Raw genomic sequence first — 16,440 nt, forward strand, 5'->3', positions numbered from 1 at the left:
CTAAAAGGTATGTGACATATGCACTGTTTTTTTCCCAGTAAGTGTTTGTTTAAATCTCTAAAATTTCGAGTTATCTTTGTCAATTTCGTCTTAAAGATATTTTATTAAATTACAGTCCGCTCAATTAGTTCATCATTAAACATTTGTTCCTTCGGCCGGATCCGTTGAAAAGTTACCTATTTTTAGTAAAATATCAAATTTGTCGTGTCGTAATATTTTTCTAATAAATTGGTGGGTAAAACTTTTAATTCTCGATTCGGTTAATGGCTGACCGGAAGTGTGACTTTTATAGTAGAATTTAGGTTGGTAGCAGTGTGACAGTTCGTTCAATCCGCTCATCTCGTTCGGTCTTAGTCTATGCTTTGGTGTATGGCAACAATTCGGTTGTCATCTCATCTGTCATTGTCAAAGTCAACAAGTTAATTTTATTGATAACGTAAACTGTTTATTTATATTTTCGTTCTCGTTTTTCGATAAATCAACAGTGATTATTACGTGAAAAATGTCGGACATTGATGTGAGCAATAGAGACGTTGACATGGATAGGGTTGAACGCAATTACGCGGTTATGCGGTTAGAGTTAATCTTTGATTGTATAGATTTAGAGGGTTATGTCGCGGCCGACTTAAACCCAATAGTTGAAGACTTTCATCGTGCCCAAAAGGCTATAATGAAGAAAACAAAGGATGTAAATACGGAGTTCTCGGTTACTGTCGATTTTGAACAAAAAGTAAAGTCAATCTTGACAAGGTTAAGGAAAGCTGAGCCTGTCATTACAAGCAAACATGAAACTGTTGACAAACATGATAGTAGTGATAATAATTCAGCGAAGTTACCTAAAATTGTTGTGAAACCATTTGATGGCTCCTTGCACAATTGGTTGTCATTTAAGGAACTCTTTGATTCCTTAATTCATAAAAGGAATATTTCGAACATTGAAAAGCTGCATTATCTTATGACATCGTGTCAAGGTAAGGCTTTAGATTTGATTAAGAATTACCCAATTTCGGACAACAGTTACATGGATGCTTACAATGCTTTAAACAAGTTTTACAATAGAAAACGGCAAATTGCCTTTGGGTACTATGAAAAGATTTTACTTTGTGAACAGGTGAAGACCAAGTCTTCAACTGAATTAGAAAAAGTTCATCGTGTTTTTAGAGAAACATTACAAGTGTTAGAAAGATTCGACTTACCCGATAAAAACTTTATGTTATTTCATCTGTTGTGGGGAAAATTGGACAAGGCGACTCGGGAGGCCTTCCTCCTCGAGTTCAATTCCAATGAAATTCCAAAGTTTGAATTGCTACAAGAGTTTGTTGAAAAACAAGTCCGCGCTCTGGAAGTAACGGAGGTTAAGCCCGTAACAAGTGCCATTAAAGGTAAAGGCAAGGTAACACTAGTTGCCACACAACAAAATATATGTGTTTTCTGTACTGAACTGCATAACTTAGAAAATTGTAAAAAATTTAAAGTTTTAGACACTTCGGAGCGGTTCAAGGTGGTGAAAAACAAGGGCTTGTGTGTTTGTTGTTTCTCCAAAACTCATAAAGTTAAACAATGTCGATCGGATTGTCGGTGCAGTATATGCGGTTGTTCCCACAACACTTTATTACACTTTGGAAAAAGGGAACCGGCTTCGCCAGAGGCTGAACCAGCACCTCAGCCAACGGTGAGCGGTTTAAATAGCAAAGTGACTTTGACGTCGGTCCAAAGTAATGGATTAGTTTTATTTGCTACTGCTCGGGTAGCTGTTCGGGATAGTTCAGGTAATTATCAAATAGCTCGTGCTCTTTTGGACGGTGCTAGTGGTGTCAATTTTATTTCCCATGACTGTGCTCGAAGATTAGGTTTACAGGTAGATGATACTAGCGAGCCAATTACTGGAATTGGACTATCTGAAGTTGCACCTAAGGGTATGTTATCATGCTCTGTTAAACCTATTGGATCAGAAATGGTTAATTTTGACTTCCAAGCGTCAGTGCTTCCAGTTATCTGTCCGGAGCAACCATACTATAGAGTCAATACATCGGAATGGCATCACATTCAAGGTCTACCTCTCGCTGACCCTGACTTTGCGAAGCCGGGCCCAATAGATTTACTCTTAAATGCAGAGATCTTTGCATCTTCCATTTTAAGTGGTAAAAAGGAGGGCCGGAAGGGGCAGTCAAAGGCTTTGGAGACTGTTTTCGGATGGGTTCTGATGGGTGACTGTTATGCCTCTCGTACACAATCTTTCACTAATTGTCGGAAAGATTGTTTTTTCGTGTCGAATGCTTCACAATCAAACTTGTCGCTGTCGTTGGATGATTCTCTTAAAAGGTTCTGGGAACTAGAAAATATTTGTGGTCCGAGTAAACCTATCTTGTCGAAAGAGGATCAACTATGTGAAGATAACTTCCGTGCAAATTATTGTCGCACGAGTGAAGGCCGGTTCGAGGTACCTCTACCTTTCGTCGATCCTTCGAACAAGCCTACCTTTTCGCACACTCGTGAAATTGCAATGCGGAGATTTTTTCGTTGGAACGCAAGCTTACAAAGCATGCGGATTTTCGTAAAGCTTATGCCTCCTTTATGGAAGAGTATGAGGTCAGTGGTCATATGGAGCAGGTTGCGCCGCCTGTCTCTAGTGTCGGGAATTTTAATTACATCCCACATCATGGTATTTTGCGCCCCGAATCTGTCAGTACACCTCTGAGAGCCGTTTTTGACGCAAGTTGTCGTGACAGCAATGGGATTTCGCTTAATGATACACTACTAGCTGGACCTAAGTTACAAACTAATATTTTTGATGTCCTTACTAGGTTTCGATGGCATAAAATAGTCTTTACGGGTGACATAAAGGCCATGTATCGTCAAATCCTCGTGCCAAACGAGGACGCTGAGTATCAGCGGATATTGTGGCGACCTTCGACTGACGGCCCAGTTAAAGACTATCGTTTGCGGACGGTAACTTATGGTGTGAAATCGGCTCCGTATCAAGCTTTGCGCACAATAGCACAGATAGCGGAGGAGACTGCTGACTCCTATCCTGAAGGGTCACAAGTGCTTGGGAGAGACATTTATGTTGATGATGTCGTGACAGGCGCTGACTCTATTGAGCAAGCTTTAAAAATTAGATCAGATTTATCTGAAATTTTGTCGTCGGGTGGGTTCCATTTGAGAAAATGGACCTCCAACCATAAAGGTTTTATCGTTGACCTTCCATCTTCTGAGTTGTATTCGAGTGATTTTAAACATTTTGATGAACTTTCGGATTTGTCCCTTAAAATATTGGGATTGTTATGGCGTCCACAAACAGATTCGTTCCAATTTGAGGTTGCAACACCACGTGATCAGAAATGTACTAAACGTACTATTTTATCGAATATAGCGCGCATATATGACCCGCTAGGATTCTTATGTCCTGTCACGTTTCACGCTAAATATTTAATGCAGGTCTTGTGGTCATCTGGGGTGCAATGGGACGATGATGTTCCAGAAGCAATCACATCAGAATGGATGAAATTTACCGATCAACTTCCGTCGTTGAAATCTGTCGTTATTCCCCGTCGCATCATCCATTCGTTTGTTTCATTACAATTGCATGGATTTTGTGATGCGTCGGAGCGTGGTTACGCTGCTGTCGTCTTCTGTCGTGTCGATGACACACAAGGCTCTACTTTTGTAGAGCTTTGCTGTGCCAAAAGTAAGGTTGCGCCTCTGCGTAAATTATCAATTCCTCGATTGGAACTGCAGGCTGCCGTGTTGTTGGCAGACCTGATGCAGTCAACACAAGAGGCATTAAAACCTCTCTATGTTGTTCAGGAAATATTTGCATGGTCAGACTCGACCGTAACGTTAGCTTGGATCAAGTCGTGCCCTTCACGCTGGAAAGCATTTGTTGCAAATCGTGTGAGCCATATCCAGGATCTTGTTGCTCCTGATCGCTGGCGTCACGTCAGTACACACCACAATCCTGCTGATGCAGGATCCAGGGGGTTACTGCCTGAAGATTTGGTAGAGTGTGATATTTGGTGGAAGGGTCCGTCGTGGTTGGTAAAGGAAGAGAAGGATTGGCCTTGCTCACCTTTGCACGATCCAAGCAATGACTGTATTGTAGAGGAACAACGTATTTGTAGCTTACTCGTGACGGCCGATCCTAACTTAATTGATGAAGTCCTTAGCAGGTTCTCCTCGCTTTTCACATTAAAGCGTGTGTTAGCCTACTGTTTCCGTTTTTTACGGTCAGCTAAGGATGGAAAAGTTGTCGGATCTCTACAGTCAGCTGAAACCACTGCAGCTCTCATGTTTTTAGTAAAACATGTGCAGCTCACTTCTTTCAGTGTAGAGATCAATCAATTAAGGGAGGATCGTTTGAACGCATTGCCAAAGGGTTTGCGCAAGCTTTCATTATTCATTGACAGTCAGGGTATTGTCAGGGTGGGCGGTCGCTTGGCAAATTCTCCTATTAAATTTTCTGTCAAACATCCCATTTTATTGCCTCGCTCCCACCGACTCACTATTTTAATAATTGACGAATATCATAAAAGATTTTTTACATCCAGGTGCCCAAACTTTACAAAATTTACTTGCGCAAACGTTTTGGATTTTGTCGCCAAAACGAGCAATTCAGGCAGTGATTGGAGGCTGCGTGAAATGCTTTCGTGCCAATCCCTCTGCGGCATCTCCGCCGCTTATGGGAAATTTGCCTACCTTTCGCGTCTCGCAAATTAAACCTTTTTCGAGTGTCGCCATTGATTATGGAGGACCATTTGATATCGCTTTCGGTCGTGGCCGTGGTGCGAAAACGTACAAAGGTTACATCTGTGTTTTTGTATGTACTAGTACCAAAGCCATTCACATAGAGCTTGCTTCAGAGTTGTCGACTGAAGCTTTCCTTTGTGTTCTTAAACGGTTTGTCGCTCGTCGTGGTCGATGCAGTAACATTGTCTCTGACCAGGGTAGGAATTTTGTGGGCGCTAGTAACTATCTTGGTTCACTCATGAAAGGTGCTGCTGATGCCCAAGAAATTAAATTCTCGTTTAACCCTCCGGGTACGCCTCATTTTAACGGATTAGCTGAAGCCGGGATACGCTCGGTTAAGACTCACCTCGCACGGGTTGTAGGTAATCAAAGGTTAACCTTCGAGGAATTTTATACAATTCTGACTCAGATTGAGTCTATGCTCAACTCTCGTCCATTGACACCTCTTAGCTCGGATCCTAGTGATCTCTCAGCCTTAACTCCAGGCCATTTTTTAACTCTGGAACCGTTGTCGATTGTCCCAGAGGAAAATCTTGTAGATAAAAAAGTAAGTGTCTGTAATCGTTGGAAAATGATACAGAAAATGCATCAAGACTTCTGGCGTAGATGGCACGCTGAGTACGTCCATACTCTACAACAGAGGACTAAATGGAATAAAGTAAATACAAACATTGTCGTGGGTTCCTTGGTCTTGTTGATCAACGAACAGACAAGCCCTTTAAAATGGCCTCTTGGGCGCATCGTTGCTCTACATCCCGGAGTTGACGGTGTCTGTAGAGTGGTCACAATTCAAACTGCTACTGGTCAGTACAGAAGACCAGTTGTGAAGCTGTGTCCTTTACCACTTTCAAATTAACTTTCGTCGTTCTAGTATTATCACTTAGTTTAACATTATAGTTTTTAAGTAGTTTGTCGAACTCTAGCACTATTTGTAGAGTAAATATTGCATATTTAGGTGAGCGGTATGTTCAACTTTCGTATGAATATCGGTTTTTTAAAGAAACAACACTATTTTGTCTTTAGCTTCCGGTGTGTTTAGCCCGGCACTAATCATTTCCGGTAGCCATTACCTCACATTCTTTTCGCTCTCGATCTAACTTGCGAACGCGTCGCTGCATTAAAATTGCCATTTATTGCTAATTAAATAGTTAAAGTCACATTTTCCCAATAATTATCGTAAAATTAAGTTTAAACTCAGTGCTAGTCACATTATCAAAGTGGACAGGAAGAAAGCTCTGCTCCAAGAACAGTTCTGGGCTCGAGGAGACGGTAAGCCGGGCCCGCACGTGCGCCTTGCATACCAAGGCTGATGGTAAGCGAGCTGAAACCAACCCACTGGAACCTCATGCTAAAAGGTATGTGACATATGCACTGTTTTTTTCCCAGTAAGTGTTTGTTTAAATCTCTAAAATTTCGAGTTATCTTTGTCAATTTCGTCTTAAAGATATTTTATTAAATTACAGTCCGCTCAATTAGTTCATCATTAAACACATTTTTTAGATTTTTTTTTCTCATATAAGTATCGAAGGAGCTTCAGAGTAGCAAAAAAAGTTAAAAAGACAACATAATGAAAATCGGCTCATACCGAAGAATAATAGACAAATAAATGAACATCAAACAATTTTATAGGGGCCAGGGGCTGTGACGTCATAAGACATCTGCTTGTTGAGAGTTTGCACGCGGTGTCACTAGATGGCGTTACTGTCACCAAACATCTAAGTTGTTGCGATTTTCTCGATTTTTCCGGATAAAATCATAATTATTTTATAAAATATGCTACATATCTAATAACTGTAACTATAAAGTATACATAATTATTGAAAGAGTGATACTTTACTATCATTTTCTTGGTTTAATTTACAAAAAACCTATATCGCGTCAACGAAGTTACAAAGTCTGGTTAGTATATATAGAAATGAAAGGCTATGTCAAGTGTACTTGCTTCGGCAGTACATATACTAAAATTGGAACGATACAGAGAAGATTAGCATGGCCCCTGCGCAAGGATGACACGCAAAATCGTGAAGCGTTCCACATTTTTTGGACATTTTGGATTTGAAATTTTGTGCGTTTAGTTTGTCCGTCTTTCACGGCGAAACGGAGCGACGAATTGACGTGATTTTTAAGATAGTTGAAGGGGTGGATAGTGACATAGGCTACTTTTTGACTCTTTCTACGTCCTTTGGAAGATAGGATTTAACGCGATCGAAGCCGCGGGCAAAAGCTAGTAACTTAATAATTTGCTTGTGAAGTTTGATGTTTCTGCATCCTCTGACCCCAGTAAAAGCATTAATTTCGTTTATGTGTAAAGTTTGACTAAGTTAAATTAGCAGCGATTTTGGTAACACATGCTGAGCTAGTATTGGGGCCATTTTTTGCAAAGTTGTCCACCCACTTTTTGGATTTGGAAATTATGTGGTTTCCACTCAGAATCACGAGCTCTTTCAATCTTAATAGGAGAAAAAAAAAGTCCTAAGGTTTTTCCCCATTCCGTTACCATTTTTTCATACATTTTGTATGGCGGTCACGGAATAGAAGGTTTGAAAAATGTATGGAAATCTTGGGACCATTTTTTTTCCTATCAGGATCCAAAGACCTCGCGATTCTGAGTATGAATCGCGTAAAAAATACCCATGTTACAAAAAAAGTAGGGTGGACAACTTTAATAAATGGCCCATTGTTTGGCCAACTTTAATAAATGGCCCATTGGGAGTCGTGTCCAATGCGCGCAGCGACGTAGACGCATTGATGATTTAATTTAATTATAAATTGCGAAATCGCGCGGCCCTGCCGCTGCCGGCAAATTGACACGATGGCAGATTCTAAACAGGGTCACAACCCATCGTAAACGAGTTCCTCGCTTTTCTGCAAGAGAAAAATAAACTGCTGCGGGAAGGAGCGATGGATGCGGCGACTGCTGTTCAGATGTCTTCGCGCGCGTCGAAGTTCACCGTGGAAGACATCTGTGTAGCGAAGAAAGTGTTGTGTGAGTTCCTTGGAATAGCCGGCACCTATGTACCTCACCGAAGAGGAGACGAAACTGGGAAGAAGAGCCTGGAGGACATAATGAAGATCCTCAAAGACTTCAACGACCGGATTCCGGAGTTTGTGGCGACGGATATCTCCAACATTTCGTCGTACAATCCGGACAACGTCGACGTCAGATGCTCGTTTAAGGAAATCGTGGCCCTAAGAACAAGTTTAGCCGAAATGAATACGAAGTTTGAAGCTAGCCTAATTACTATTTCTGAGTTACGTGAAGAAATAAAATGTTTGCGAATTGCCCCAACTCAGACAGCGGCTTCAAATTTCAAGTCTGATAATCGACCTGCTGACAAGTCGGTTTGTTTGCCTGTTGCCGGCGCAGTAAAATGTGTCGCACGCGCCGATCCGCCGCCCGCGCGCCCCCCGCGCGTCCGGCCGCCACATGTCCCAACGAACTCGCGTCAGCGTGCATATGCTGACGTTGTCGGTGAGTCCGTCGCAACGAACCGGGTAAATGCACCTGTAAAGGTATCACGGGCTCCTATTGTGGAAAAGTCTGCCCGCACGAATGTGGATGAGGAGGGATTCACATTGGTGCAAAAGAAGAGCAAGGCGCGCAGGGCGCCTCGTAAGACTATGTGTGGCAATGCGGAACCAGTGAATTCAGGTCTACGGATTGCTACGCCGAGTAGGGCGCTCCACGTGTCGCGCTTGCACTACTCCGCCGGGGCTGATGAGGTGGTGGAGTACGTTCGCCAGAAGACTGGCTACACGCTGAGAGTGTTCCAGCTGCAGTCGCGCCACTACGTGCACTTCAGTTCGTTTGTGTTGCGAGTGCCGCGGCCGCTGCAGGACACCATCGCGAGTGCAGACTTCTGGCCGAAGGGCGTGGTGTTTCGGCGGTTCCGGGGCAACCTGCCGAACCCTACGCCGTGTCAGACGACGCAACGGAGCCACGCTGTTACGTCGTCGCCTAAATAGAATATTGTTTTTTTTTTTTTTTTTTTGTCTGATTTTTACTGTTGTGCTATATTTATACCTATTGTTTTTATTTTTTAGTTTCACAGTGCTTTGGTTTTACTGTTATGCTGTGTAACTTATTTGAATAATAAATAAATAAAAAATAAATAAATAAATTGTGTTCATCACACAAATAAACGCCTTTACCAGGATTCGAACCCAGGACCATTGGCTTAGCAGGCAGGGTCACTGATCGGTTTTTTGGATTCACCCTCGCGGGATATCAAGTAGAAAAGTTAATATTGATACGACGAAATTATCTCTAAGGAACTTTTTACTCTTACATGGCAACCAGTTGGAGAGATTTATAGTGGTTATGAAATCGCATGTTAGTAAGGCCTATTACGTTATGTACTATTTTTAGTTTAAGTTTATAATATTAATGTTGTTGCTTTATATTTTTGGTTGAGCAATAAAACCATTTGGCATTGTTGACATTGTACATATTTTTTTGTCTTTTCTAACAACATTAAGCCCGGATTCCCGGGGCATATCCATACTAACATAATGATTGAGGTCGTTCACCCCATGTCGAATCCAAAAAACCGATCACTGGTCACTAGTGACTCCAGACCAGTCAAGTTAACATGCGTAGGTACCTTTTTCCTGCTTCCCCTCACTCATTTCTTTGTCCGCGTCCCGCCGCTTGCAGTAGAACTTCTTAACCACGACCAGCATCACCAAGATGGCGGCGAGACCTAAAATGGCCGCCGCGACGGCATTGGAGTAGTTGGGTTGTAAAGAAGCGGTCCGGACTGTTGATTCTGCTCTTGGGGTCACTACTTCTTCGGGGATTGAGGCTATAAAAAAAAGGTTAATATTATAAATGGGAAAGTGTGTGTGTCTGTTTGTTTGTCCGTCTTTCAGGGCAAAAAAGTGCGACGAATTGACGTGATTTTTTAGTTGGAGATAGTAGAAGGGATGGAGAGTGACATAGGATACTTTTTTGTCTCTTTCTCACGCGAGCGAAGCCGCGGGCAAAAGCTAGTAATTCATATACTTAAACAAGGACGATATACTTTTTTTTTAGATAACCCGTTTATGTGTCCCACTGCTGGGCAAAGGCCTCTCCCCGTGATTTCCACAGCTCCCGTTGGTGTGCTATTTCTGGCCAATTAGTCATGAAGGTGTCAAAGTCGTCCCGCCATCTCCGTCTGGGCCTTCCACGTCCGCCCGACGACACGACGATATATACCATAATAAAAAAGTGTACCCCTGAAATTCAAGGGCCTTTTAGGGATAAAACTAGATGGCGCTGTTTAGCAGCCTGGAAATGGCAAAAATCATATGTTCCCCAAATATTTAAATAAATAAATAAATATTTTAGGACATTCTTACACAGATTGACTGAGGCCCACGGTAAGCTCAAGAAGGCTTGTGTTGTGGGTACTCAGACAACGATATATATAATATACAAATACTTATATACATGGAAAACATCCATGACTCGGGAACAAATATCTGTGCTCACCACACAAATAAATGGCCCTTACCGGGATTCGAACCCGGGACCGCGGCGTAGCAGGCAGGCAGGTATATTTACGCATGTTTTTACTTTTTATAAGAACAAATGACATATTTATTTATTTTGATATCATGATATCACGTCAATACACATAAAAAAAAAAAAGAAATTTGTAGGCATCATCAGTGTAGTTATGATAGTATTTAATAGGTGGAGGTAAAAAAATCGAGGTACGATTCTTAGTAAGTCTGTAAATCCATAGTAATATTATAAATGGCAAAGTGTGTGTCTGTTTGTTTGTCCGTCTTTCACGGCAAAATGGAGTGACGAATTGCCGTGATTTTTTAAATGGAGATACTTGAAGTGATGGAGAGTGACATAGGCTACTTTTTGTCTCTTTCTAACGCGAGCGAAGCCCCGGGCAAAAGCTAGTATTATACTACTAAATAATCCTTGGCTGTGGGTTAATAATGTGTACTCATACATACATACATACGTATACAATCACGCCTGTATCCCATAAAGGGGTAGGCAGAACACATGAAACTACTAAAGCTTCAGTGCCACTCTTGGCAAATAAGGGGTTGAAAGAAAACGAAACTGTGACATTGCAGTGACAGGTTGCCAGCCTCTCGCCTACGCCACAATTTCACCCGTATCCCATAGTCGCCTTCTAAGACACCCACGGGAAGAAAGGGGGTGGTGAAATTCTTAACCCGTCACCACACAGGCACACTCATATATCAGGTATGTATACTAATACTTACTGAAATCAGCATTGCAGTAACTTTTGCTGCAACTGCAGAAGGTTGCGTTGATGTCTCTCGTGTTACGACGAGTGCAGTAGTCCACCTTACTCTCTGAAGCTTTCCAGCATCCTGCAAGAATATATTATTGTTAGTTTTTATAAGTAGGTCTTATGGGTGCTTTCAAGAAAAAAGGCAAAATAATGTAAAATAATGTGATAGCCATAGTAGGTGAAATACTACACTTTCCCTTATTTAATAGATAAAATTCGAAAATTTTGACATTAACTCATTGGAGTCTGGCTACCTACGAGACAGGCTGAGCCTAGTGTAGGAACCAGAGTAACCTGATCTGTAAATTTCCTACCTGAGGTACCTGCATTTGTTTTTGTTAAATGTACATATTCTTAGGTTAAGCACAAAACTTTGTAAATGTCTGTCTGTACCTTATAAATAAATAATTTGAATTTGAAAAAAAAAAAAAAATATTCAGGTCGAATTTTAATTAGGCCATCTTATTAACTTCATTTTTATTAGACTGGATTTTTGAAAACTAAATCAATAAATTAATTATGATTTTTTTCTGATGCATGTTTATGAAGAATCAGTCGATCTTATTTGTAAAATTTGGACACTTTTGAATGCTGAAACTGGTAAACTTATGTTTCGTATGTAATGTTAGCTAATGTACTACTACTTCTCAGACTACATTTTTGTTACAATGTTTTGGTAAATCAGGTTAAGACCAATTGATTTTTTTTTCAGAAATTACCTGAAACTAAATCACAATTTCTTTAAAAATCTACAAAACATTGATGTAATTTTGATACTTAATTATTAAAATAATCTGCAACATTTACTTTATATATTGCCTTAGTGATTATAAATTTATATTATATATTTTTGGCAATTATTTGAAAACTAGCCTTCACCGTCACAATTATTACCACTTCTGGACATTTTCTCATATTTTGTTAGACCAAGTAGAAAGAGTTATTTATTTATTATTGTTTATTACTATTGTTAACATGAAAACCCTCTTAAGGGATCTCTCAAAAATTACGAAAGTACAAAAGTAACAGTAAAGTCTTTACAGAGAAAGTAACTACTACCGTACCATGCATCTCCATCTCCAAACGGAGTAACAGAGTGTGGAGATGGAGCCATAAACAAGGCGTGAGGCCTTTTTTAACCCCCAACGAAAAAACGACGGGGTGTTATAAGTTTGACGTCTGTCTGTCTGTCTGTTTATCTGTCTGTGTGTGTGTCTGTCTGTGGCATCGTAGCTACTGCATGGATGAACCGATTTCGATTTAGTTTTTTTTATTTGAAAGCTGTGTTAGTCGGGAGTTCGGGAGTGTTCTTAGCCATGTTTCATGAAAATCGGTCCACAAGGTCGCGGTCGGGGGTTTTTTCAAAATTTTAATTTTGTGGTTAGGTTATTTTTGACGGAATGAGAATGCAGTTACGCAGTATGTTTCTTTCCCCTCCCCTAGCAAGAGGGGAGGAAACTTGGCCCTACCCAGTAAACCCACTCCGGCGTTTCATCCTCTTCGCCGTTTATGAGGGCCCGCTGGGATCGATGTATGTCATTAACCACAGAAGACCTGAGGCCTGACCATATATGAGAATGCACTATGTTGCGGAATTTCATTAGAACTATTTCCTGCATACTATACTCACTGAATCGTCGCTGCGTACATCAGAATAATACTCCTCTCTTGACAATCCATACTAGAGATGGGCCGAATATGGACTTTGCCGAATACGAATATTCGGCCGAACATTCGGTTCAGCTCTTACCGAACCGAACATTCGGCCGAATATTCGGTTACGCCATATTTTTAAAGCGAATGTTAAAATTAAAACTATGAAATGATTGATAATGTTTATACATACTACAACTATGTTCTTATGATTTAGTGGATAACTAAAACTTAGTTAAAACAACTTTGAACTTTTTTCAACTCTTAAACAACGATTTTTAACTTTTTTACAAAACAATTGTGTTTATATTTTGACGCATTTTTAGTAGTTCCTTAGAAAGCTACTAAAATAGGAGCTTATTATTCAATGGAATACGTAAGATCTTCATTAGTTATTTACTTTGTTTATTCGGTAAATATTCGGCAACGCAACCGAACTATTCGGCCGAAAACGAACATTGAAAAACTTGCCGAATACCGAATATTTACCGAATATTCGGCCCATCTCTAATCAATATTATAAATGGGAAAGTGTGTGTGTGTGCACCAATTTTTTTTCCATACGCAACTAACACCTACTCATACAAAACCACCAAGCACATTTAGCTTCTGTTTTTTAAAAGGGCTTATTACTCTATGAAAATCATGCAAAAATAAGCCTGTTTGCAAGGCACACCACATTTGAAACTTAGTGCAGAGTTAGTTTAGTTAGTGGTACACTTTACTTAACACAGTTGATAATTATTTGATCAAACATACATATATAATTATATACATATGTTTTTAAATGTGTATTGTTGACTGGCTATCGCAAATATCCCTACATCCATCTTTATTAGAGATGGGCCGAATATTCGGTAAATATTCGGTATTCGGCAAGTTTTTCAATGTTCGTATTCGGCCGAATAATTCGGATGCATTGCCGAATATTTACCGAATAAACAAAGTAAATAACTAATGAAGATCTTACGTATTCCATTGGATAATAAGCTCCTATTTTAGTAGCTTTCTAAGGAACCTACTAAAAAGAAATAATTACCTTTGCGTCAAAACATAAATACAATTGTTTATTTAAAAAATTGAAAAACCCATAGTTTAAGAGTTGAGAAGAGTTCAGAGTTGTTTTAACTAAGTTTTAGTTATCCACTAAATCATAAGAGCAAATGTAGTTCTAGTAACATAATGTAACCATTATCAATCATTTAATAGTTTTAATCTTAATATATGCTTTCTGAATGGCGTAACCGAATATTCGGCCGAATGTTCGGTTCGGTAAGAGCTGAACCCATCTCTAATCTTTATCACTCTTACCGTATTTGAGTGATAGAGACAGAGATAGAAAAATACTTTTATTTTCGATGTTTATGACTAATTAGACTTATTGATTAGACTATTATTACTATTGGCGCCATTTTAATGTGTTTGTTTTTATGTGCTCCTAATTATCTCCATAATTGATAAGGCCATTTATTTGCAGTTTTCTGTATACAATTTATTTGATATACGAATTATAAATCTTAGTCATCAAGTGTGTTGATACCAAAGACTTGTGTAGCTCTATAGAGACGGCTAAAGTCTAAGAAAAAAACGTACCTCAAAGCCCTAAGAAAAAGGTACGGTGGCCTAGATGCGTTACACCTTTGGGAATGCTCAGCTAGATGGCGCTAATATTAATATTTGATATTTAACACATATCAAGCTAACAATATGGGCCAAATTGTCAAAACTTAAGTTCAAAAGTTTTAAGCTTGTGTCGAGAGATGGGAGTCTATGCACTGTGATTACAAATTTTACTCTATAAAACTCAATCCTCTCTGGTTGATACCGAGGAGTTGAAGCCACATACTAAATCATAGTATCACATTTCATTGCTGAGTTTATGGAACCATTGAAAATTACAATTTACAAAGAACATGGAGAAAATTGGGAGAGGCTAATGCCACAGCCAACCAGACAAAATGTCTGCGGAGATAGACTAGTAGTAACCATGACCCCCCCCCAGGGCCTGGGCCTTTACCATGTGTGTCCCCCTGGGCACGAAGCTGGATCCACGATTGAATAGTAAGTAAAAATACCTTGTCCGAGCACAGTGATGTTGCCAGCCTTATCATAGCGCCACAGAGTATAACAGATGGCTCGTGGGTCCGTACACTGTTCCAGTTGTACCGCTTCACCATTCAGTTCGGTGTCTGTTATTTCGCCCTGTATGTCTGAACCTACGATTAAAAGAAATAAATATAGTCTCAAGATTTGCATAAAAAAACTAACAAGAATGTTGTTTTTTTTTTTTTATTTTCAATTGAACTTTACTTATCTGCATCACCAGGTTAAAAAAAAAGTTGCTATTGTATTTGAAGGCCAAGTAATTTAAAAAACAGTCACTTACCAAAATCATTTTCTACTGTCATCTGAGCACCTTTATCATCATTATAAGTGGTTGTACTTCTGGCAATACTATTGGCTTTATACAAGCACACTTTAGGGCTGACCATAGTAGGTGACTCCGTCTTATCTTTAACCTTCTTGACATCATTGGACAGCCCATTTCTACTAGATTTCTCTAGTTTTGCAGGACTACCAGGATTTATAGCATTATGATCACCAATTATGCTCACAGAATTTGAATCTGGAGAAAATTCATTCAAATTTGGAATGCTCACACTTCTTTTCCGTATCCTTTTCCTTACAACCGGCCAGTTATCATTAACAACTTTCAAATATGGAACACTCCTTTTACCAACAACTTTTGGCTGGTCATGGGTCACTGGCCAGTCATCTTGCATGTTATTGTTGTTGTTCCACTGGATTGTTCTCCTGTGATGGTATTTAGTGAACGTCCGGACATAATGGGCAGGTTTCACTTGCTGGATGCTGTTTTTACTCTCCTGGGGCTCTTGCGGTCTCGAAGTTAGAGCCCTTGCCGTGAAAATAAACAGAAACAAAACAACACACTTTATAATCGGCGACATTCTTTGGTCGAACAAGCCTTCCATTCTCAAATTTCAAATCGTAGCATCTTGAGACCGCGCGAGGTTGTTAAGTGCATATTTAATACGAAAACTTAGCAACGCAACACTGCAGATTTTATTGATTTTTCAACACGGCATGGTGACTTTGCGGTTTCGCTATTCACTAGGTATATCAATTCGGAGCAAGTCCTGGATAAATAATCACGATTATGGGTTTATAAATCCACTTAAAACTCTGATTACAAATTCTTTTGTAGTTTTTGTGTGTTGATATATCATGTACGCAAGTTTTTAATATGCGCTTGTTGTCACTGACACTGTTTATATTACGGCTTTGAAAGTAATCTAATAGCTCGTTGGAATTGTTTTATTTTGTTAAATTAAATTATATACGCAGTTAGTGGAAAGTCTTCAATTTTAAATATGGATCGATAGAATGTTGACAAACACCTCGCCCCGTGCCGACATATTGATTTGTTTTTTTTTTTTCAAATAACACGCACTCATGTCGTGATACCCAAAGAGTATTAAATCACTACGTGTGATACCTACGAATGCCTTAATTACTGCAAGTTCATTAGCATTAAATAAATTCGTTATAAAATTAGTATGAAAAGGGATACTTGTGGTAACTTTAAGTATTATTTGTTGTATAAAACGAGATTCTACTTATTTCTTTTTCTATGCTACAGCTGGCAATGTGAATTTCGATAATTATTTTTTTTGTTTAAGATTATTTTGCATTACATAACAATGCAGCCAACATCACAACACTATCACGAAAGTTGACCAATGCTAAAAAA

General features: G+C 39.6%; 1 protein-coding gene and 1 non-coding gene across 2 annotated transcripts in view; one reads left to right on the top strand and one right to left on the bottom strand.

The window, feature by feature from the left end:
• Positions 1 to 16,092, bottom strand: part of LOC125238578 — a 43,970-nt gene extending 27,878 nt beyond the window's left edge. Inside the window, exons 1-4 of the mRNA XM_048145924.1 lie at positions 15,055 to 16,092; positions 14,744 to 14,884; positions 10,984 to 11,094; positions 9,351 to 9,551 (exon numbers count right to left, since the gene is read on the bottom strand). Of these exons, the coding sequence (XP_048001881.1) occupies positions 9,351 to 9,551; positions 10,984 to 11,094; positions 14,744 to 14,884; positions 15,055 to 15,661 (1,060 nt within the window). The 5' untranslated portion in view covers positions 15,662 to 16,092. The remainder of the gene's footprint in view (positions 1 to 9,350; positions 9,552 to 10,983; positions 11,095 to 14,743; positions 14,885 to 15,054) is intronic.
• LOC125238998 lies at positions 6,681 to 6,787 on the top strand. Its single transcript, XR_007178485.1, has one exon. It is a non-coding gene; the product is annotated as a U6 spliceosomal RNA (small nuclear RNA).
• Positions 16,093 to 16,440: the final 348 nt, after the last annotated feature.

The sequence above is a fragment of the Leguminivora glycinivorella genome, chromosome 24 (genome assembly GCF_023078275.1).
Source record: "Leguminivora glycinivorella isolate SPB_JAAS2020 chromosome 24, LegGlyc_1.1, whole genome shotgun sequence".
NCBI lineage: Eukaryota > Metazoa > Arthropoda > Insecta > Lepidoptera > Tortricidae > Leguminivora > Leguminivora glycinivorella.